General features: G+C 40.9%; 2 protein-coding genes across 2 annotated transcripts; one reads left to right on the top strand and one right to left on the bottom strand.

Moving 5' to 3' along the window:
* Positions 1-803: 803 nt before the first annotated feature.
* LOC147249672 (N-acetyllactosaminide beta-1,3-N-acetylglucosaminyltransferase 3-like) lies at positions 804-9,493 on the top strand. Its single transcript, XM_086224428.1, has 2 exons — positions 804-954; positions 5,273-9,493. The coding sequence occupies exon 2, from the start codon at positions 5,283-5,285 to the stop codon at positions 6,420-6,422; it is 1,140 nt and encodes a 379-aa protein (XP_086080554.1). The 5' UTR covers positions 804-954; positions 5,273-5,282; the 3' UTR covers positions 6,423-9,493.
* jak3 (Janus kinase 3 (a protein tyrosine kinase, leukocyte)) lies at positions 8,984-22,360 on the bottom strand. Its single transcript, XM_086224424.1, has 24 exons — positions 22,269-22,360; positions 20,760-20,967; positions 20,432-20,549; positions 20,079-20,196; positions 19,499-19,644; positions 18,996-19,296; positions 18,307-18,429; positions 18,059-18,216; positions 17,751-17,862; positions 17,338-17,518; positions 16,781-16,905; positions 16,429-16,560; positions 16,241-16,328; positions 15,209-15,333; positions 14,856-14,994; positions 14,203-14,354; positions 13,438-13,588; positions 13,199-13,326; positions 12,456-12,645; positions 11,902-12,026; positions 11,253-11,425; positions 10,598-10,715; positions 10,380-10,493; positions 8,984-9,997 (listed from the first exon to the last, which is right to left on the bottom strand). The coding sequence occupies exons 2-24, from the start codon at positions 20,956-20,958 to the stop codon at positions 9,878-9,880; spliced, it is 3,336 nt and encodes a 1,111-aa protein (XP_086080550.1). The 5' UTR covers positions 20,959-20,967; positions 22,269-22,360; the 3' UTR covers positions 8,984-9,877.
* Between the last annotated feature and the right edge of the window lie 544 nt (positions 22,361-22,904).

Raw genomic sequence — 22,904 nt, forward strand, 5'->3', positions numbered from 1 at the left:
ACAAAATACAAGAGTTTTTCAATTCTGAAATATACGCACATCTTACCAGAACCAGTAATTCTGCAAAGTCAGGCGCTTCCTCAAAAATGACATGAGAAAATAAATCTGCGTAATCTTTGTACTGATAAATGAACATTTGCAAATAACCACATATTCTTAAGATCTCCTTTCTCTCTCTGTTTTTCATCTCAGCAAAATTCAACCAGCCTGAACAAAATAAAGGTTCCTCTCTGGACAATCAAGAACAGAAATGAAAGTCTCAGTCCACTACTACAGTATAATTCTTAATGATGACTCTCATTTGACTTTTGTTTATTATGATGTTTGTGCTCAGCCACTCTAAAGACAACTGGAACACAGATTTGCTTAGTGTCTGGGTGTTTGTGTGAAGAAAAAAAAAGCTCAGATATAAAGTGCAATTCTTATTTTCCTTGATGAAAGAAATTCTCTGCAAATCTTTGCAATGGAATTCACTCAACAACTGAGCCCAGCTCTCATCTATCAGTCGGGACAGTAAAGCTCAGAGCTCAGTTTCTCCCATGTACCAATGCTCGACATGTATATTTGGATTAAACATCGTTTTAATGCGATATCTAAAGGACTGAATGAGCTTTTGAGTAAATAAACCTATCTAATTTACCCTCCTGCATTATAGCAGCATTCCCTCTCTTCATTTTTCTCACTGATTCTTTTGGAGAAAAAAACAAACCTATGAAATATACATTTGAAACTGCAGTGTTGTGATTCATGTGTTTCCTGAGCGCTCCTATTCAAAAGCACATGTTCTTTATGCGTTTCGACGACGTTGACACGACGTGGATGACGCAGCGGTGTCCGCTGCAGCGACTTTATGAGCGGGCAGGCACCGCCCAGGAGAGGATAGTGATGCCGCTGCACTCGAGATTTACTGGTTATCTCCGTCCGGACGACGACAGCAGGTAGCACTTTAAACACGTAAGTACTCTCACACCCGCGTTTACACTGCAACTTATTCCGGCTCTTTCAGTCACCACGCGCCCGCTGCTGCCTTCGGCCAAATCTGACGGAAGCTCTCGAATAAACAATACATGTTTTTTGTTGTTGTTAAGTCTAGAAATGCTCTGTATCCGTTACGCATTTGTATTCTACCCCTCTTTCTCTCCCTCCCTCTCTATCAAACCTATTTGAGATGCTACAACACATCTCATAATTAATCTTTTATGATGAAACGTTCACGGTGTGGGCCAGCCGCGCTTTAGAGAGGAGAGACGGCGCAACTCTGGCTTCCTTGAAGTTGGAACTCTCTCTTTTATTGATTCTGCTGCGTCACTGTTGTGTTTCATCTTGTGCCCTTTTTTGTGTGTATTTTTCTTGTATAGTTAAGAGCAAATAAAAGTTAGAGGACAGTTTCGTTTGTACTGGATTTTCACTGTTTTTGTGTTGGCAAGTCGATACAATACAGCCCTCAAACCTGATCCACGCACTATTCGTTGTGTTATTCTGACAATGACGTCGAACCAGCTCAGCCTGTTCACATATTGGCTGCAGCACAATTCTGGCTTCTTTTTTTTTTTTTTTTCGCGCTTGGGAAGTGGGGTTTTTATTCGTTGGGCGGTTTCCTGATCCTGTCACAATTTTCATGACTATATGTCAAGTGTGTCATCATAGTCAGTCAAAAATAACTAAACTTATTTCATGTAATCATTGAATTGTTTTGTTTAATTATAAAAAAACAACAACCTTCGAACCCAGTTCGACTGAAAAAAAGAATGAAAAGTTGCAAAGGGGTTTTAAAAAAAAGAAGCGGAAATGGTTTTCGGTTTGCCAATAAAAGCTGATAAAAGCTAACGTTTGACAGTTTGATAGCCGCGTGAGTCTAAAGGAGGCTGACACAAGCACATTCGCACAGCTACATTTGTGGGAGCATTCGTCGGCATAAAGGCCTTAAATTAGCCCCTTACCCAAACCCTTAATTTAACAATAACCCTTAATTTAACAATAACCCGTAATGCACCCGCGTTTAGTCCTATTTTTAACTTTAGCCGAAAGGTAAACCACTGGCCAATAACACATACACACACACACACACACACACACACACACACATCTAAACTCGAAACACAAATTAAAACCAGGTTTCATTTGTCAGTTATTATTGAATGTGGTTAAGAGCTTTGATTATTAAACCTGTCAGTGTTTTGATGTTGTGGCTGATCCCATCCTACCAGACTCCTCTGGTGTACTTCAGTCATGAGGTAGAACAGAGGAGGAGGTGGTGACTGCTACCGTCTTACTGTGTATTCATCTGTCACCTGGCATAGAGCTTTTAGCTCAAGCTCTCCTCGTTTGTGGCTCTTCCAAAAGTCCTTCGATACCCAAATGACTACAAGTTTTCAAACGTGTATTTGAAAAAAAAAGAAAGAAAAGAAAATCATCAGTTACTCGTGTAGAAACATAGATGAGGTCAGCTGAAATGCCACTCAGATGGAGACATTCTAGAAAAACATGTAATGGAAAAGAAAGCAGAAGACATGAAGCAAGACATAGACCCTGGCCGACAGTGCGTGAACACACTTCTTGTCATGTTTGCTGCAACAGTGACCAACAGTAAAGTCGTTTTTGTTGAAAAAAAAAATTGTGGAAAAACCAAAATGTCTCCCTAACTGAGCAATTTAGTTGTGCATTTCAAGTAAACCGGCAGACTTACGGCAGCTATATATAGCTGCTGTGTTCAGAGGTGGAGTGATAAATGCTTCAAAGATTTGTCCTGCAGTAACAGGGCGAGGCTTATCTGCTACGAAGGCAGGGCACACAGATCTGTCATTTCACAACTTTGTTTGAAGATAACTTGTTTTTCCTTTTGGATATGTATTTCGCAAGTTCGGTGCTTAATCCAGTGACTAAATGTTTAACAACTCCTATGTAACATATTCCACCCAGGCGGAGGAGACATGACAGCATCTGATGTGTTTACACCCCACACCCAAACAGCATCTGAGCCACCTCACGTCTGCTGTTTGGCTCAGTCTGCTCTCCCCTGTAGGTCGCTGCTGGCCCCCGAGCTTTGACGGCGCTTGGTTTATTCTTCAGAGCTGTAGCATAGCTCTTCTTCCTGCTGTAGCACTCTGGCATAACTTTTTCTTTTTCCTCGTCAAGATTAGCGTAAGAATTTGCTTTAATCTAGATTGAGTTGCAAATTAAAGCTACGCCCTGATACAGCTCATGTCTCTGTGGGTTTCTAGTCAGTTATGCATTCATATTTTTGTTCGTATTTTATTTCTATTCTTTTTTTGTTGTTTTTGTTTTACCGAAATCAGCAACAAAATCATCAGAAAATTGTATGTGCTGATGGCCAAGATGTTAATAAATTACATTTGGTCTTAAAAAGGACACATAATTGCCATGTATGCCCTTTGTGAGAGCGGTGGACTGTACGTCAATCAATAAATGACTAAGATGAAATCAGATAGAGGAAGAACCTGCCACAACACTGACAATGGGACATTTGAAAAAAGGGAAGTGAAAACAGGACCATTAACTGAAGAGTGAATGCAGTCTCAGAAGGTGTTCATCCACAAATCAGTTCGTCCAGCGAAGGAAACCCGTAGGCCTAATAGTTAAAAGGTGTTCTAACTCAGACTAGAGTGTTCGCCACGCGGGATCAGGCCTAGTCTTAGAGGAGGCTGTTGTCGGTACTTCTGTCGGCGACGGGTTTGCCGTTTGTAGTGAAGGTCCACGCCAGAAGCGGAACGTTTCTGGGGTTTCTGTGTCGACAGAACTTTAGGTGACGTCACACTTTGGGACTGGCTGTGGTGGATTTCACCCAATGGGAGCTGTGGATTTTGGGGGGGGCGCTGCTGATCAGCTGACGGTTGCGTGTGTTGGGAGGTGTCGCTCAGCTGGTTCTTTGTCTTCTCCAGCTGGCAACACGTGATCGGACTATTGTTTGAGTGTAGGCATCTTCGTCTAGACGCTGTGAGTGTGGCACAGCACCTCACGTGAAAGCATGTGTGGTGTGGCAGTCCTTGACACCTTTAAGACTCACATTTATGGGAAATTTTCCACCTGCAGCTGAAACCAGCTCTTCAGTTACCTGGCAGTGTAAAATGTGCACTGGTTTAACCATTAGAAGGAAGTACAAAAGATGAATAATACCACTGTAATTAATTGCTGAGTCAGTCATTGTTATGGTGCCAACTCACATCAGAAGGAAGTTTTACACAATCCATTGAAATTCAATCCAAATTGCAATGCGTTGTACAGCGATCTCTGAATCCCAGGTGGGTAGATTATTCATCAAAGGTTAATGGTTTGTCAAAATCACATTGAAATTAAATACATTGGTGCTGCGCGAATGTCAGTACTCGTCTGCAGACTCAGGAAAACCTCTGTGTTTGATACAAATCTCCACCAAAATCCCACTGCTGTCATTTTTAACAGGTTTTCTCTAAAAATGACTGAATAATGTTGTAAAGATCTAGATTCCCTTTAACAAGCCACATGATATCCCAAGTGTAGTTACTTTTTCAAAATTGTGCATCCTTGAAATCATATTAATGTTGGAGGTTTTCAGCTCTGCGAGCTCCAGATTTCTATCACGTCCGCCAAACTTTTCGCTCAGGTCCATTGTTTCAAAATGAAACATTAACTCAGCGAAACACATGGAATGGAAAAAACAAAACAAAATAACAAAAAAAACCCAAACCCTTTCTGATCAAAATGGAGGAGGAGGAGGATAGAGGAGTTTTAATTGGTGTAAACATACGAATGCACATCCAAACAAAGAGAGCAGACGCTGCGCTGACATGAAGCAAACTAAACACACACAGTGGTGTCATAAAACTCTGTTTTATTTTTGTTCTCCACTTTTACAATTAGGTACTGATTGTCTGTTTTTAATTACCTGTTTTACATGCGTCACTCATTTCATGGGCATGTAAGTGGCCTCATAAATCATGGTGTTTATTGTCCCGTGTATGGTCAAACAAGTGATGTGTTTTAGCTTGTGGTAATTTAGTGAGGTAGACTTCCCCCTTCTCCCCCATCTCTCAGTCCACACGACAGATTACTGCAAACATGTAGTCGAAATGCATTTTTGTTCTTTCATCTTGTTCTCAAACAAGTTGAACTCTGCCTTTGTTGGACAGTCACCAGCACAAGCATGTTTGCTCTTTAAACAATGGGTGGTGAGTTCATCACACCCTCACCGATAAGAAACTACTACAGGACACCTGAACTGCATCAGACTGAGATTTGTTGATTCATGGAACTTCATTCTGTTTTGTCCCAACAGATTTGCAACAATGAGAGGTATCCAAGCAAAAAATATCTTGCTTTTGGCAACTCTTAGTCTGTTGGTTCTCCATTTCTTCAAAGACTTTAGAGAACACAAGAGAGTCTTCACTCATAATGGTGTGAGGGTGGACTCAAGTCAAAAAAATATATCCCCCAAAAGTAACCCTTATGTTTACAACTGGCCAAGATGTCAAAGAAATATCTCTGCTGCCAACGTCACAGACTTCAACTCTCTTCCCAATATAATAAAGAACTTCCTCTACTATCGTCACTGCCGCCATTACCCTATGCTGCTGGACCTTCCTGGTAAATGTGGCGGAGCTGAGAAATCAGCAGAAGTCTTCCTCCTGCTGGTTGTCAAAACCACTCCAGAGAACTACGAACGCCGAGAGGTGCTGCGCAAAACCTGGGCTAAAGAAAGGTTACACAACGGTGTGTGGATCAGAAGGGTCTTCATCGCAGGAACGATGAATCAAGGTTTTGAGAAAGAGAGGTTGAACAAGCTCCTGGAGGTGGAACAGCGCGAGTACAACGACATCCTTCAGTGGGACTTCAGTGACTCGTTTTACAACCTCACCTTGAAGCAAGTAGTCTTCCTGGAATGGATGGAGAGAAACTGTCCGAACGCTCGCTTCCTGCTAAACGGTGACGATGACGTCTTTGTCAACACAAATGAAATGGTTGTGTACCTCCAAAGTCTCAAGGGCAATAATGGAAGCCAACACCTTTTTACTGGCCACCTGATCACACATGTGGGGCCCATTAGATCACCTTTAAGCAAGTATTACATCCCAGTTCAGGTGCAGGAGTCTGAGTCATACCCCCCTTACTGTGGTGGTGGGGGCTTCCTCCTGTCTGGCTACACAGCTTCAGTCATATACAACATGTCCCAGTCCATCCCTTTTCTACCCATTGATGATGTATACATGGGGATGTGCCTGGCCAAAGCAGGACTCTCACCTTCCTCCCATATGGGTGTGAAGACAGCAGGATTTCGAGTCCCTTCCTCCAAACTGGATGGATATGATCCTTGCTTTTACAGGGACGTTCTCCTGGTACACAGATTCCTCCCTGGCCCGTTGTATCTGATGTGGAACCGAGTCAACGATCCCTCTCTGAAATGTGGTTCTGTCAAGAAAATACTTTAGCAGAACCAAACTGGAAATGATAGAACTTGACTGGCACTTTGCTTCCTGCACTGAGTCCTACGATTCCAGGAAAGACTCTTACTTCGAGGAACTGTTATCGCCCACTTCTCTCTTACAGCAGCTTCAACAACGCCCAGCAGAACCTCTTTGATGACTTAAATTGGCCGAGCAGCAAGACACAAGGACAGAGAGTGTTGAAATACTTTCACTGGAAGGAAAAGGTTGGACCTCATATTCAAAAGCCATTACGGAGCATTTTTAGCAGCTGACAGCTACAAAGTAATGACAAACTGTTTGTTTTTTGTGGGATGTTTTAGAAGATATGCCTTATTTCACATTGACAGAAGAAGGGAAGAATAATAATATGTCTCTGTTTGTTGACTCACGTATGCCAGATATTTATTGTCTTGTTACTTTACTGCTGGGTCAAGCTGTGTGTTGGATGACAATGACTGCTTTGTGCTGGAGACCAGCTGGTTTCAAGCAACACAAACACCAGTGACCAAAGATGAAAAGCTTCATAAATTTACCCAGGTGAACTATTTTTACTGCAGAGTAAATAATCATAAAAGTAATGTTTTGCAGCTACCTGGCAGTTTGAAACCAGGCAGCTGTCGGATGAATAAACTGTTGCATCCGCAAATTTTTATGAATATTATTTAGCACATGGCCCTTCCATGTGGTGGTTTTTACTCTCACCCTAACTCCGCATCATATCTGTTACAATTGTTTGCTAGCACCACAGAAACAATGTGAGGATCCTTAGTTCCATGGTGAATACACACCTTCCCCTTTCAACCACGGACGGCGGAAAACATTATTGTTCACTGGACAACAGCTTATATTTGTTGAAGGCACAAAATAAACTTGATTGAGGTTATGAAACCGGTTAGCAAACTCTCAAATGTTCGTCTCCCTCTGAGGATCAGGTGAAGGAGGGTTGGAAAAGGATTATGCTAAGTTTACCAATTCCAGTCTTTGTTGCTACCAACCCTTCTGCCACGTCCCACCTCGCAGAACCAGGAAATTGGTATCCTCACCCCATAAAGGAATAGAAACTGATTCGCAGTGGCCTCGTTTCTGCAGTGGCAACCAGTAGTTCGCATTATGTGGCATCGCCGCACAATGAGACGTTAAGAAGCCGTGGTTGTTCCCACTCGTTCTCTGTAAGATCATCCTGAAAATTTCAAAGGTATATTTTTACCTTTTGTCCTTTAAAACCAAAGACTAAACATTAGCAGTGAAATGGTGTTGTGATGAAAGCGAAGTGTTTCGCCACGTTACAAGTTAATGTCCTTTAACTCCGTGATCATGAATCAACATTTTTTGTTGTTGTTGTATGTATTAAAACCTAATTTTGTGTTGTACTGTGCACATGGGTCCAAGCTGGATGTGTGAACGGGGCTATCGCGTACACTGTTGTTTTCGCAGTCATCTAGAAATTTCATTAAAACACGATTTCTCAGGGTTATTTGTTTTTTTTAAAATGTTAATTATATATTTTTATTCAAGCTTGTGGTCATAGATTTGTAAGTAACAGAGAAATTATGAAGTGGATAGTTTTTGTTAACATACATGAGGAGACTATCGTTTCAGTGCCTTTTATCAGAAAACACTGATGGAATTGCAGAACTGTGTCTGTACGAACTTATGTACTATCAAATATTCCGATTTTTGGAAGACTCCAGGAATGTCTGCAAGGACTTGTTTGAGGAACTGCAGTTTTGAAAAAAACAAAAAACAATTCATTGAAATAAAAGCATTTTTTTGTACCTTTTTGATGAATGTGGGTTTTTGTTATGCACATGGGTGGATCTATTTGAAGTGATATATTACGAAGAATTGTTATTATTGTGTTTATATGTTGTGGATTATCTATCATAAATAAACAACTTTTAAGACAATTTTTTTTGCATAAAGAAAAAGAATAACATATAATTTGTGTCCATTTTTGTTAAGAAAACATTTGCGAGTTTTGCAATTGTTTTCAACAGTCTGATTTAAACAAGGAGTTGTATTTTCTCAATGACTTTATTAGTTGACCGATTCGTCTCTGCATACGTATGATACGTAACCAGTGTTGGTCTCCAGACTGCAGGCTAACCAGTAGAACAGGAAGTGTCTGATTATTCCAGAGGTTTTCACAAATCTTTTTTTGTGCCTGACTGGTAAGTGACAACTCAAAAAAAAGGTAGAAGTCCTCCTCCTCTTTCTCTTCCTGGAAAGATCCAAGAACATATTTTACTAAATCATGCATTTATACCTTTTCATTCCTACAAGTGGCACAGCAGTTGGGCTGGAGCCATTCAATTTTCAGCTGGTATGTGTGTACATTTGTCAACTTGTTCAAACTTGGCCGAAACATCCACAGAAAAGGTTTGTCAAAGGTTCCCCTAGCACAAGCATCACTACACATAATGTAATGGCAGGTGCACGTAGTATTGTAAGATACTTAGTTTAGAATGATAATTACGGTGTACCACACAACCTGGAGGCATGCAAATGTGAGTTGCTGTAAATGTGAGTGCCTCTCGGGACCGATTCACCTGTTATCCTGTGGGACTCCTCGCGATTAAATTGACAAAATGCGAATAGTGTCGCTCGTGGAACTTGACCAGTTTAAAGCTGTGGAGAGATAATGCACCACTCATTAAATGTGACTAAATTCAGCAGAAAAACAAGCCAATCATGTTTGTGAAGTGAAGGAAAAACGCAGGCACTTGTTCAGCTGGTACTCGGTAGACCACAAATAATGTTGCTAAGCAGTGCATTAGGTGAGCGACGCATTAAAAAACCCACTGAGGTGTTGCGTCAACCAGTGATGAGTTTCAGAGATCAGAGGTTCTTACGCCGTGAAGCGTTGGGTTGAATCAAAAGTAAACAAACACATCCGGTATATCTGTGGATTTAATTTCTCCGAGCATTAAAAGTCATGTTGAAGTGGTCCACACGCAGTCGTCCTTTACAAGTTCGCAGGCTTCAAATTTGACACCCACAGTGTCATCATCAGATTTTGCTGCTCTATTCTTTGCAGATTTTTTTTTTCAAATAATACAACCAAGTATATCGAGCATATTCTTTACTTCAGGAATACAACAACACATTCAAGAACAAGGAAGATTGCAAACCCTCTTGGGGTACAAGATGGGATTTTTGAGCAAATGTGAACCCTTGAGTGATCATAAACTGATATTATGGTAAGATTTTACTGTCTTGCACAGTTTCTCACTTTATGAGTGTGATTTTTTGGGGGGGGGGTTTTGTTTTGTTTTTTACATGAATGCCACTCAAATCCGCTATGTTCTTCTTCATCGAATACACGCTGCATCCAAGTCACTTCTTTCTTTCTGGTTAATCTGCTGCGGTCTTTGTTGCCGTGCAGGGTTTTAACAACTGTTGTTTGAAAACTGTACCAAAACAATATGCTTGATTAAAAAGGTTCCTTGCTGCTTTACTTAGCCTTTAAAGTTTTCTCTTTCCTCCATCATTATCAGTTCAATTTGGTCCCCCAGGTTGGAAAAACACGGCCGCTCCTCAAAGTTGTACATCCAGCACTGCTTCATCAAGGCATAGACCTGTGTGGCATTACAGTGAGAAACAAATACAGCACAACTGTTTACATGTCTTACAAATATATTTTGTGCTCACTGAATAGCTGAAAGGCCCATTCATTAAATCTACACACACAGCATATGTAAGTACCGTATGTATTCTCTAGCACCACCTTGTGGGCGCACTCGTCTGCTCCATCATTGTCCAAGTAATATCAGGTTTCACCACCTTCTTGCTCAGTGGATCTAGCAGGGTGGAGGTATGCACTGTTGCTGCATTCTTCATCACACCCATTGCACGGACTCATCCTGCTGATGGCCCTGACTCTAATGTATAATGTCGTCTTTTATGCTGAAGGTAAGCGAGGGACCTTTACATCATGATAAGCCATATAGAGTGTCATACCTTGGGTGGGCAGTTAGCAGGTGCAGGCAACCTCCAGTTGTCCTTTAGAATATTTGCCAGATGCATTGAAATGGATGCACCCTGCACATGGTGTCCAATCGCCTGCATACACAGCTAAAACGAAAAAGAAAGAAAGAAAGACAAGTGTAGTAAGTGATTATTCACTACCCTGGATAATTCTGGAATACTTCCTATGCTGGTTCAGTGATGAAGCTTACTCTTTTAGGGCTGGAGTTCATGTTGCAGTAAGAGAAGAGCTCATGAAGAACAACTCCGAAACTCCAGACGTCTGATTTTTGGGAGAATTTGTATTCGTCGATGGACTCTGGTGCGTACCTGCAAAACCACGAGTGGAGGAACGCCGGCAGAATGATGACATGGCAACGTTTCAGCTTGTCATATCCTAAAAAGTCCTGAAATCAGCTGGCTTTTTGAAATGTTCAAATGTTACTTTCACTTTGTACCTTCAGGCTGACTGTAACACCAACAAAAACACAATGATTACATAAAGCATCAGCGCACAGGGGGGAAACGCCTGTAGTTTTGTTTTTCTTTTTACATGAGCAAGTCAAAGTGACTGAATCAAAACAAACACTGAGGCAGAAGACAAAGATTTGTAGGCACATCTGGTTGCTATTGAGCAATAATAAATCATGGCAATAAAAGGAGTTTGAACCGATGCGCCATGCAATTCTCGCTGATCTGTGTATGTCCCTGCAAACTTGGACTTAAGTCAGTTGGCACATTTTCTCTCTCTTGCAATACCAATCACATCCTGCGAAAACAACTCTGCAATCATTGCCTTGAAGCGTTCACAGCAACAAGATTCAAAACAAGATTAATTTGAGATTTTAAAAGAAGAAGGAAACCTACCAGAAGATAGGGCTCTCTCCTGGCTGTGTGACCCGGTAGTATTCCTTGTCCATAGGAATAATCTTTGTCAGACCAAAATCAGCTATTTTTACTAGCGACTCGCTGGCCACAAGGATGTTTCTGGCTGCGAGATCCCTGTGCACGTAACGCAAGGTCTGCAGGTACTCCATGCCCTGGAAAATGTAAAAATAGAGGAATGAAAATCTACTTATGTCTTTTTTTTTAATATATAAGTTTCTGCACAATGGACTTTAGATAGAATCTCAGAGATGACAATGAAGCTGTATTATGGAACTACAAAATAAGAAATACATACACGAACCTGCAGAAAGTGAACTCTTCAGTCTTTTTTTTTATTATACTGAACAGAGAAAACGATTGCGTTCGTTCTTTATTTCGTTGACCCTTGAGAATCTTATTAGTGGTTGGGTTGTAATGTTATTAATGCTGGAGCAAAAATCCTGCCGAATAAAACTGCTTAGTCATGAATGATTTCATAGTGGCGTAAAATCTGTGTCATTATTTTGTATTTGTTTTTTGTTTTTTAAAAAAATGAAAGCTGACATTCAAACTTTGCACGGGAACTCTGTCAGCGAATGGATGCAGTGGCAGTCAGGGGGATACTCGAGCTCACATGTCTGATTTTTACCTTACAGATCTGTGAAGCAAACAGCAGCATGCGCCTGGTGTTGATTTTGAGTTGATTATTCTCTAAGTAGCCAATAAGACTTCCGTGTGGGAGGTATTCCATCACCAAACTCATGCTGAGGTGACCTGTGAACATTGAAGCAGTTCTAAAATCAATCCAAACCCCAGCAGATACTCCCAGACAGCTCGAGTCCTAAATCGCTGTCAGCCAAGTTGAACTTTAAATTTAATGCTTAAATTAACAGTGAAAAGAATTACAGGGTAAATTATATAGAACAAAATATTCTGCCGGGACCGAAAGTGACCAAAACCTGAAATAGACAAAAGGAAATATTGTAGGTAGTTTCATGAATAAACTCAAGATGCGAAGATACACATTTTTAAAACAAAGGCAAATTATGGCTCCGTTCCAAACAACACAACATGCTTTCTGTTAATTCAAAGCTGTAATTATTTCTATGATAATGAGGATAATAATCAGTATTTACATGCCCTCATCAGTGTCTCCCCTGACCTTTCTACACCAAGCACTGTTTCTTTGCTTATGTTTATTACCCATGCCGTAGCACACTCCTCTGTACTTGACAATGTAGTCGCAGTGCAAAATGCTGAGAGTTTTGACTTCCTTCTGGAAGTCCTCCAGAGTCGACTGTTTATTGGGCTGCAGCCTCTTCACGGCAACCATCTCACCGGTGTTATCACCCAGTGGGTCATAACGACAAAGTTCAACACTTCCAAAATTTCCCTGGAGCAAAAAACAAAAAACAAAAAAACAAACCCAAATAACAAATAAAGTTAAGTTTCTGAAACTGTAACCCTACAATATCATAGTGACATTCAAGTGTGTTATGAATGATCCCCACCAGGGGCATTTGTAATCATTTGGAGGCCCCGGGCAAAGACCAACAAGGGGCCCCTCCACATTTTCATAGCCAGTGAAGAAAAAGTGTTTGGCGGCAGCTTAGCTAACATCCTCTACCTCCATCTGTTTGACTATAGAATTGACAAACCTCCCTGAAACTGGGAATCATCAGTCTTTGTCAAATCCACTTTGGAAGCACTTCAACAAAGATAGTGACTTGTCTTGCCCGAGAGCTTGAACTGCTACATCAGGGTTTTAAATTTAAATTAAAAAAGAAAAAACAAAGGAAACAGAAAATTCTCTAAAGGCCTTTTGCCGGATTTGCATTTACACATCACATACAGTAAAACTGCTCTGACTTGAAACATGGATGGATGCTAAAATAAAAGCTAATCTCAAAATAAGTTTCAGATGCACCGAATGAGATCGCGCTTACTTTTCCCAGTAGGGAGATGTAACGCAGGTGTCTCTCTTCAAATAATGTCTTCTCATGTGGAGCAGGATTGAGGGCTCTCCACGCCGGGCTCTGGGTGACGGGTTCAACCGCATGAAGTATCACGTAGTCTGCCGTTAAAACAAACAACAATGATTACGTTTTAATGAAAATGTGGATACAGTGCTGCTGATCCACGACAGAGGAGTCAGAGTAGAAAAAGAAGACGAGAGCGAGCCGACCTGACGTGATCAGACTGTTTAGCTGGCGGATGATGCTGCGGCAGCAAGGTCTGAAGGCTGCCTTGTAGTCCATACACTGAGCGATCAGATCAGCCAGTTCCATCCACTGGGAGGGGGGCAGCTGCTTGAAAGTTGCATAAAAATGTCGCTTCTACAGCAAAACAAACAAACAAACAAACAAAACCCCATCAACAGCACAATATCGACATGACAAGAGCTTTATCTGCTCTTGGTGGTGTATTTGAGCTCACATGAAATATTATTTTTTATTATCGTTCAGATCTTTTTTCTATTTTTTTTCTTGGGAAAAATAAAAAAGGTGCCATCAAGTGAAAGAATTTCCTCTAATGAATTGTGAAAAATGTGTTTTGCTTGTTACTTGTGGCTGTGTTTCAGTGTGATGTACTAATTATATCTCAGCTTGACGAAGCTTTTATGTTTGTTCACTAGCTTTTCTGTCAGTCATGAACAACCAGAACTAAAACAGGAGCATAAACCCTCTTGTATACTGTCCTCCTTCACAGACTCGATGACGGCAACTAAAATATGCTGAGAAAGCTCTGACTTTTATTCGACTAGTTTTTCCCACGAGCACTACTTTGACACATCTGAGTTTTTCTGAGGAGGTTTAACGGTTTAAAGAGTATAAGCAGGGATTACTAAAAGTTTAACGTGAACATTCATCTGATTTGATTTCTGTCTCTCTTGCCAGATCAGCCCTCAGCTTGTTTAGTACAGTTTAGTAACTTGTGACAGGTGAAGTACCATGTCCAGGTCGCAGCCCTGCAGCGGAGGATTCCCACTGTTGAAGATTTCCCACACTGTGGCACCAAAGCTCCACCTATCACACTCCAGGCTCAGATTCTCTGGAGTTTCCAGGACCTCAGGGGCCACCCAGGGAATTCTGTCTGCCATAACTGAGAAAACATTTCCACAAACATGTAAATATATAGATAATCTCCTTAGGTTCTTAACTAATGCATGTCAAGTTTATCCTAAATTACCCATGATTTGATTGCATTCATGTGCTCCAGGCAGAAATGATTAAAAAAAACAACCTAGCACATCTTTTATGAATTTATGTATTCATTCATTTGAAACACTTTTACTTTTCTAATTGTATCATGTGTTGAAAAATGAATTTGTGTTTGGGGATTTTTTTTTGTATTTTTTGTTTTTAAATGAAACTCCACCTCATTGTATAAGCTTCAAACTCAGGAGGTATGTTAGGTGACTTGGTACTCACAGAGCTGGAGGCATGTACAGTGCCCCCGCTGGTACCGGGGCTTGGATTCCCCGCAGCATGTGTGCTAATATGATTGCAGCAGGTTGGCGTTAACTGAATGTTTTCTACTCTGTAGATAATCCTGATGAATGATGGTTTCAGACAAATGATCATAATGAAAGGTAACATTTACTGTCTCTGCCCAGCATGGCTATGCTGATGCCTGGATCGCTCAGCTTGATGAACGGGGTGGTGCCCTGGGATGGGTCACCCTCTCTGGCCAGCAGCAGATTTTTTGCGCAGATATTTCCATGTATGATGTTATTTTCTTCCTGCAAGAGGAGAATCAAGTTAGCTATTTAGTTACTGCATTAATGTGGATAGTCATCATGTTGTCATCCACTTAACAGGGATTACAGTACAGATTTTGTTTAAATTATTTTCTACACATGCATACAAGAGAGTAAAGCTGCATATTAAATAATCACCAAATCCTGCATTGTACTGTATTTGTTTGAAAAAAAAAAGTGGAGTCGTGGATCTTACCAGAAAGTTGAGAGCACATGCGAGTTGTTTGGCTACGTCAAGTTTCCAGCTCACTGACTTGGATCTGGCTCTCTTCAAGTAAAGGTCAAGGGCCCCGTACTTGACAAACTCTTGCACCATGATGTCTGTAAGGCACAGCGACGTTTGTTTCTACAGCTGTACTTCCACACAAACACGAGAGAAAGGACCGAGCTGCGGTCATGTGAGGTGAAGAGAATCATGTTGCTCAACAAGAACAAAAATGAATTCGTTTGATAGTTACCTCCATACATGTTGTTGGTGTTGTTGTTGTTGTTGTTGGCAGATATAAAGTATTTTGCAGCCCTGATTCATGGTTATTACACAGAAACTGCCACAGGTATTTCCACTCAACAAGTCAATAGCACTGACCATACCAACTCTACGGTATCACCATGAAACAACACAGGAATATTTGGAAATAAGTGAGGAGGAATTCTGGGATTATACCATGGAAATAATCAGTTTTGAATTCAGTGGATTTCCATGGAATTCTCAAGGCCAACGCTGATTTAATTCAATAACACTGTGAGAACAACAACCGATATTCGCTCACTATTATCAGCTTGTGACAGTATTAATCTCACTATATTACTGATCTGACCATTTTATGCATCACAACAACACATTGATATATGCTATGGAATATTTTCAGCTTGTTACTAGCTTTAAACATGTTCCCCATCATTATCCCATTACTCAGGCTGCTAATTACCACATTACATTAATTTCATTCAGATTTTACCCACTAATAATCACTTTGTTACATTCTTGTTATTACTTCATTATTACATACCTATTATGCCACTATTACCACTTAATTACCAAGCTGTAATGTAATGTTTACCCCAAAAGCTTGTCAAGCGCAGGTATCAAAATAACGCAGTGACTAAGGAGATCAAACGATAACAGCGTGGAAATGTGACGACAGTCACAGCGGCTCTCATCCTCTGCAGGGAAGCACATCAGCAAACCTGAGCAAATTAAATAATGGTTGTGTGGAACCACACTTACTTTTCGCCCCGTGAATGCTGACGCCATAAACAAGGAGGAGGTGTTTGTGGGAGATCTGACTCATAAGGCTGGCAGTTTCAAAGAATGACTGAGAAACCGACAAAATAAAACATCAAAGGTTCAGTTCTTAAGCTTGTGTGCAAACCCATCATCATTCAACAAATGTACTGCAATCCGGAGAGCCTCACCTCCCAGCAGTCCTTGTGACCAACGTCCAGCACTTTCAGAAGAACCTCTGTCATGGGTTTCTCCCCGTCTTGACTGTCGGCTTTGTATCCTTTGAAGATGCGAGTGAAGGATCCTTGTCCGAGGCTTTCATTCTGACAGGAGAAATACAAACGGAAATGAGATCCAACTTTCATCTATCCTCAAGCGCTCGGATCCTTTTGACTCAAATGCAAAAGGAAGAGTGGAAAACGGAGCGTCCTGAATCATACGCTCATTCATGATAAAACCAAGGAGTGTTAGCAATAGAAGCAGCACGACATGAGCGTAGCTAACGTGCTGATATTGGAGGAGCAGTTCAATCGGTCACCTCACCCATTTCAGGTCTTCATATTTGATCATGTGGAACTGGACGTTGCTGAACTTGTTCCTTGCAAGTGTCGGAGAACCTTGAGCTTCTACCGAGCTGCTGTTACGTATGATGATGAGATTTGTGAGCTCTGAGGGAGGAAAACAGGTTCACTGTTATACGATAAGAAGACACACATGCGGTGTTGAACTGCTACATGAGTTCATGATATTTTTAACGAATTTATATGTCCCCTAGGAGTGTCCTTACCTCTGTTCATAGCAGTGTTACATGTAGCTCTTATATACAAGATAGGGTTTATAAACCTGGATGATTTAGCCAATAATTTAGGGTAAAAATGACGCCACTATCGCAGCAGTTTCTTGGTTTTATTTAAGAAAACAGCTAATATTGTACTTGTAAAACACGGATCAGGACTCAATCATTCAAGTTGCTATTACAGCTGATTGGACACACTTGGGCCTTAAGTCAAAGCTGTTTAGATTGTGACAATGGCAAAGAAAAAAAAAAAAACATTAGGTACAGTGATATGAAGTTGGGGAACCTCATGTGTCCGGCGTACCTTTGGGTCGGGGTGGACAGCAACAGGATAACTTGACCGGCACTTCAGCCAGCAGCAGTTTGTTGTGTTGGTAATAGCTGGTGAGCTCTTTCAAGCTGGAAAAGGATTTCTGGACACCAGGAAGACGATAATGCTCATTTTTAATAATGAGACAGTCTTTATAATCAAGTCCAAGGGGAGTCTGTAGAAAGAAAAACTGTGTTCAAAAAAGCATTCTTGAATCTGGAACTGGTTGGAAGAGCTTCATTGTGGCTCTTGGTAGAATAATGTTGATGTTTTTTGGGGTTTTTTTTGGTCAAGATCTTTTTTGTCACCACGTTTATGAAGTAGATAGAAATGTGTAGAATCTAGTGAGCCACTCTTCAGAATAAAAACAGACTTATCCATTACTTTGCCTCAGCAGGACGTTTTACCTGAACACAAACGGTGAGGAAGAAGTTGTTGTAGTTTTTTGGACTCTGACGGAGAAGGAACACTCCGCCTTTGCATCCTGACTTTTTCAGCTTGTTGACCGCAAACTCTGATCTGATCAGAGAAGACATGAAAGATATTTCTAAAACAAGTGTTTGTGTGTGTGTGTGTGTGAGAGAGAGAGAGAGAGAGAGAGAGAGAGAAAGAGAAAGAGAGAGAGAGAGAGAGAGAGAGAGAAAGAGAAAGAGAGAGAGAGAGAGAGAGAGAGAAAGATCATTGCACTTCATTAAATGTTATCATAATGACTCACATGATTGGGCCGTGACAGTGGTGCTTGACACCCTCCAGAATACTCGGTGGGGCAATGTCTTGACAGAAGTAGTGGCTGGAGTCTGTGGTCAGTCTGAAGTAGCCATCAACAAGTGACACAAACGATTGAGCTTCTCTAAGACTCTGGAAACTTGCTTCCTGTAGTGAAAATCACATGTGTGCATTAAAGAAATAAGGCTTAATTACAGTATGTTTGTTTGACTGTGACAAAAAAAACTATGCCCTCACCAGGCATCTGTCATCATTGCGTGTTATTGTCACCATCCTACTGTCTTGGGGAACTTGATCTTGGCACACCCTCTTAATACTGATGTCAATGATTTCTTGGAAGTCGCAGAAGGTTTGCCACTCCTGCAAGTGAAGAATTACAGTGGAGTTTTTCATGACTCAGTAACTACAGAGTAACAATGCTTGAGCGTGTACAACTGACTTTGTGAAGTGTTCACTGGTTGCCATAAAGTACACTCTTAAAAGACGAGGTCAAAGTTGAAACTCAAAGCGAGTGTCATGTTGCTGTTCGCGAAAACCCCAAAAGCAAAAAATGCAATAACCTACTGCACTGTGTGGTTAAAGTAAAGGAACACAAAACCCCTGATTATTGAAGGTAAAGACTGCTTTGGAGAAGCGTTTATTTGATGACTTAGGAGACCCTTTGCTCCATCACTTGTGTTCATTGCAGGTAAGCTAAATAGCAGTCAGTCATTTGGTTCTGGAGCTCCAGAATGCATGCAGACAGGAGAGAGGTACCTACTGGACTGTCTGGCACTAAAAAAAGTTGTAAAAGTTGGGGGGGGGGGGGCAAGGGAAAAAAGTAGAGGAAAATTTGAGCAGTAATTCAAATGTTAACCTCACAAGAGTAATAGAAAGTAGTAAAGTAATCAAACAGCTTCTCAAATGTAACAGGATCTTGTTCTTACCAGAGAACCATCAGGGTCACAACTTTTGGTTTGGAGTCCAGTTTCCCCGGTAACTTGCACATGCGTGAAAGTTACATCAGAATGGGACAAGGAGGCATTAACGTGGAAGGTTTCACTGCCTAGGGTGGGTACGATGCCAGCCAGTTCAACCAGGTACTTAAACTTCAAGATGCACTCGTCCACTTTGCTGTTTCCGAGCTTCCTCAAGAAACGCTTGAAGATATTTCGGATTCGATAACGGTCCAGACGGTTGCGTTTCTGGATGTCATGGCGATGTGACTTAGGAAGGCAAGATTTGTAGCTGAAAATAAAGGGCATATAATTTGGTGCAATGACAAACTGCAACGAATTTGAGATTTGCAACAAACTCCTTCTGAAATATTTTATTATTATTTAAAGTAGGGCTGGTTCAGAGCTTAATACGTCGTCTATATTATATAATATCTTTATGGTTTTCAGGCTTTAAATTCTAAAAAATATCAACAGTATCTAAATCTAAGTACCTGACGGTCTTGCAGACATCTCGTACACTCTGATTGCGCTCTTTTGCCATCCTCCACAAGTCCAGCACTGCAAGGCCAAGGCATTCATCTTGAGCGCTCAAAGGTGGGGACACTCCCGCCTCACTGGTGATGAAGTCACTTCGTAGCTATGCACCCCAATAAAATCAGTCGCTTGTGAATAATATGCATGTAATGGATTGTAGCATTTCACTGTTAGAAACATTGCTGTATTCAAAAGGCGCTTGAGGCACCACATACAGTTTCAAAAATCGGTACAAAACTGAAAAACGGATGTGATAGTAACCGCTGTAGGAGGGTGTGCGTGAGAACATCACTCCTCTTTATCTTTTCACCCTATCCCAGCAGCCTTCGTGTGAGAGGCGGGGTTCACCCTGGACAGGTCGCCAGTCCATCGCAGGGCCAACACATAGAGACAGACAACCATTCACACTCACAGCCACACCTCCGGTCAATTTAGAGTATCTGAATAACCTCGTCCCCTCTTGCAGAACCCACACAGGCACAGGGGGAGCATGCAAACTCCACACTGAAATGAACAAAACATTATATGATAGTGTACCTGAGAAAATAGATAGTTGATGACAGCGTAGTCGAGCACTGGACTGATCCTGTCTCTGGTCAGACTGTAGCGGTACGACATCCGCGGCCCTTGTCCAAACCAGTTTCCAAAGAAAAACCTGCAAACCAAAAACGAATTAATTTTTCACTATGCTGTTTTTTGACGAAGCACAATACTACTTCCAAAGTGCAGATTTGTTCTTCGAAATGCAGTGAAGAGGGTTACACCACTACATTCCATGTCGATGTCATATATTATTGTGAGAGAGGAAGTTTTGTTTTGTCAGCAGGACGAGATCTGTCAAGGGTTCCAAATGCTTGAACAACTGAGGGAAATATTGACTTCCTCCTCACCTGACTCTGAAGTGGACTTGTGTGTTCTCCTCTGCATTGAACACATGTGATGGAGGATACCAAAATGAAAGATCATCAGATGCCAAACCGAAAAGACTTAGATGAACCGGTAAGATTCCTGGAGGGAGGAATCACAGAAAACTGCAGAACATGGCGAACCACTGTGCATGACAGCAGCATCTCAAACAGAAGAGGAAAAATATATGTTTCTATAGCAACTAATAGAAGGAAGGAAAAATGCAGAATATTTAAATTCACAGAAATAACAGAAGTCTATTCATCTGCTCCAATTATCTCATTTCATTACATCCCGAATGTGAAATCTCACCACAGTTTTTGGCTGCTTGGATGCAGACGTTTTCAGCAGAGATTTGGCCAGATGATATGTGAATTGTTGTTGAATCCTTTGTTGGGAGGAAAAAGTAGAGATGTACTTGCAAACCGGGATCAGCGCTGGTACTGGACTTCTGGCTGCCTCCCCGGTCTCTGATCATCAGAGGGGCTGACTCTTCCTCGCTGAGATCCATGGTGAACCTCTGAGAGTCAAATCAACACAGATGACAATAGACCTTTTTTCTTTTTCTTTTTTTTTTTTTGTTTCTCCTTGTGTGCACTCCAGTCTCTGTTCAACTTAAAAACTGTGTTTCAAGAGGATTTTGTTCTGGCTTCTTCTTGATCAGCAGAAACGGGTCACACGCCTTCATTTTTACATTTCAGGTTTTGTTTGGATTCAACCAATGCTTTTTTCTGTATACGTGTCAAAATGTGATATTAGTTAGAGTTCAGAGGTGGTGGAAGGGTTGACTTTGTCACATCTGGAACACAGCTGTCACCACCCACTTCCTGAACTGCAAGCTGTAGTTTCATACTTAGCACACAGCATAAACATGACATCACTTCTGCTTAGTTTGTGTTTGTTTTTCCAAATGCGACCTTGCAGATGTTACATACAGATTAAATAACGGACAAAAAAAGAGCATGTCGTTGAAGCTTATTTCCAGCATGCATCCCGGCTTCTTATCCAAGCAGGGAAGCAAATAAACTCTTTTCCCAATATATTTGTGAATTGTGTATTGTGCAGCCATGTGAGGTTCAATGATGCTGAAAATATATTTTAAAAATTCATCACCTTCCAACCCATGAAATGCTTAGCAGGTTAGCATCTTTGCGAATCTCCTAAGGAGCCGCCATCATTGTTTTGAACAGCAGTCTCACTGTCACCTAAACCACACCTGAAGCTGCGCCTGATGTGATTCGGACGCAAACCCAAAACCCGAAGCCTGGATTTAACGGAACCAGTCGCCTTACAAGCTAAACCTCTTGTGTAAAGGAAAAGTGATTCAGAACTGCAAAAGTTACATATTCACAATCAAAACTCACATTATTTAACCCCACCATTTTTCACTATCATGAAGACCACAATCCGTTTTTGTATGAATGTCTGTCACAGTGCCTCTTTTCTGTCTCTGACATGTCAAATGTAGATTAACGGGGATTTCCGTTACTAAAAGAAGACACTGCTCACCGCGCCGTGGGTGAATCAAGGCCACAGATCGCAGTGTATCATAAATTATTTATATCTTGTCAAAAGCTATCAAGTTAAAAGCAGATAACTTTCTCTTGGAAAGAAATAATGAAGATAAATAATTCTGACATGATCAGTATGTATTTACGTCGTATAGTTAAAGACACTTTATCATAACCAGCAGCCACAAAGAAGAAGCCAGAACAAGCACTTAAGTTGATATTAGATATGAGTAGATTTTTATAGAAACCCCTCTATTCACAGTTTTCACGGCTAAAGATCAAAATAATATGTACCAAAAAATATCATTACCTTTACGTTTGTACAGCACAAATCCTCATCTAGATGATTTGCTCCAGTAAACCAGGGATTACGACTTCTGTGTGTGTGTGTGTGTGTGTGTGTGTGTCTTGGCAGGAAGTGTTCAAAAAGGATTTCCTGTTTTATTCAACTATAGGCCTCACTATTGACAGTTTTGTTTTTGCATCTGTGTCTTTCTCTTCTGCCTTACAACTGAAGTGACTTTGTTCCAAAGACAAAGCTGGACATTTATTTAGTTTAATACATTTTACAACACATGATATGAAAGCACACATTTGCCCATTTGATAAAGAAAATATTATTTTCAGGCCTCCAAACTGTCTAATTTTATTATAAAACAGCCTCACTCTCTTCATTGCAGTTTTCCTCACATATGTTTTTTTTCGAATCATAAGCAAAATGTCCATCAAATACACTCACCACCAGGGGAATAACGGTCATAAAAAATATAGGTACTCATTACAATGATACACAGGATATAATAGAAATCACAAATGACATATTGCAATTCAATTTACCATTCCTGTACCTTAGGCCTTTAGGAGAACTGCTAGAAATATAGCTACATTGGCCGCAATACAAAATGATCGTCCACATAAAAGCAAGAATCACCCTTCACATCCTAAG

This window comes from Aulostomus chinensis, chromosome 14 (genome assembly GCF_037954235.1).
Source record: "Aulostomus chinensis isolate RoL2024-O1b breed Wild chromosome 14, RoL_Achi_v1.0, whole genome shotgun sequence".
Taxonomy (NCBI): domain Eukaryota; kingdom Metazoa; phylum Chordata; class Actinopteri; order Syngnathiformes; family Aulostomidae; genus Aulostomus; species Aulostomus chinensis.

Coding starts and splice junctions, on each gene's coding strand:
- LOC147249672 (XM_086224428.1), top strand. CDS start 5,283: ATGAGAGGTATCCAAGCAAAAAATATCTTGCTTTTGGCAACTCTTAGT.
- jak3 (XM_086224424.1), bottom strand. CDS start 20,958: ATGGATCTCAGCGAGGAAGAGTCAGCCCCTCTGATGATCAGAGACCGG. Junction 18,217..18,306: donor GCAATGATGACAGATGCCTG/GTGAGGGCATAG, acceptor TTTTCACTACAG/GAAGCAAGTTTCCAGAGTCT. Junction 17,519..17,750: donor TCCTCACCGTTTGTGTTCAG/GTAAAACGTCCT, acceptor TTCTTTCTACAG/ACTCCCCTTGGACTTGATTA.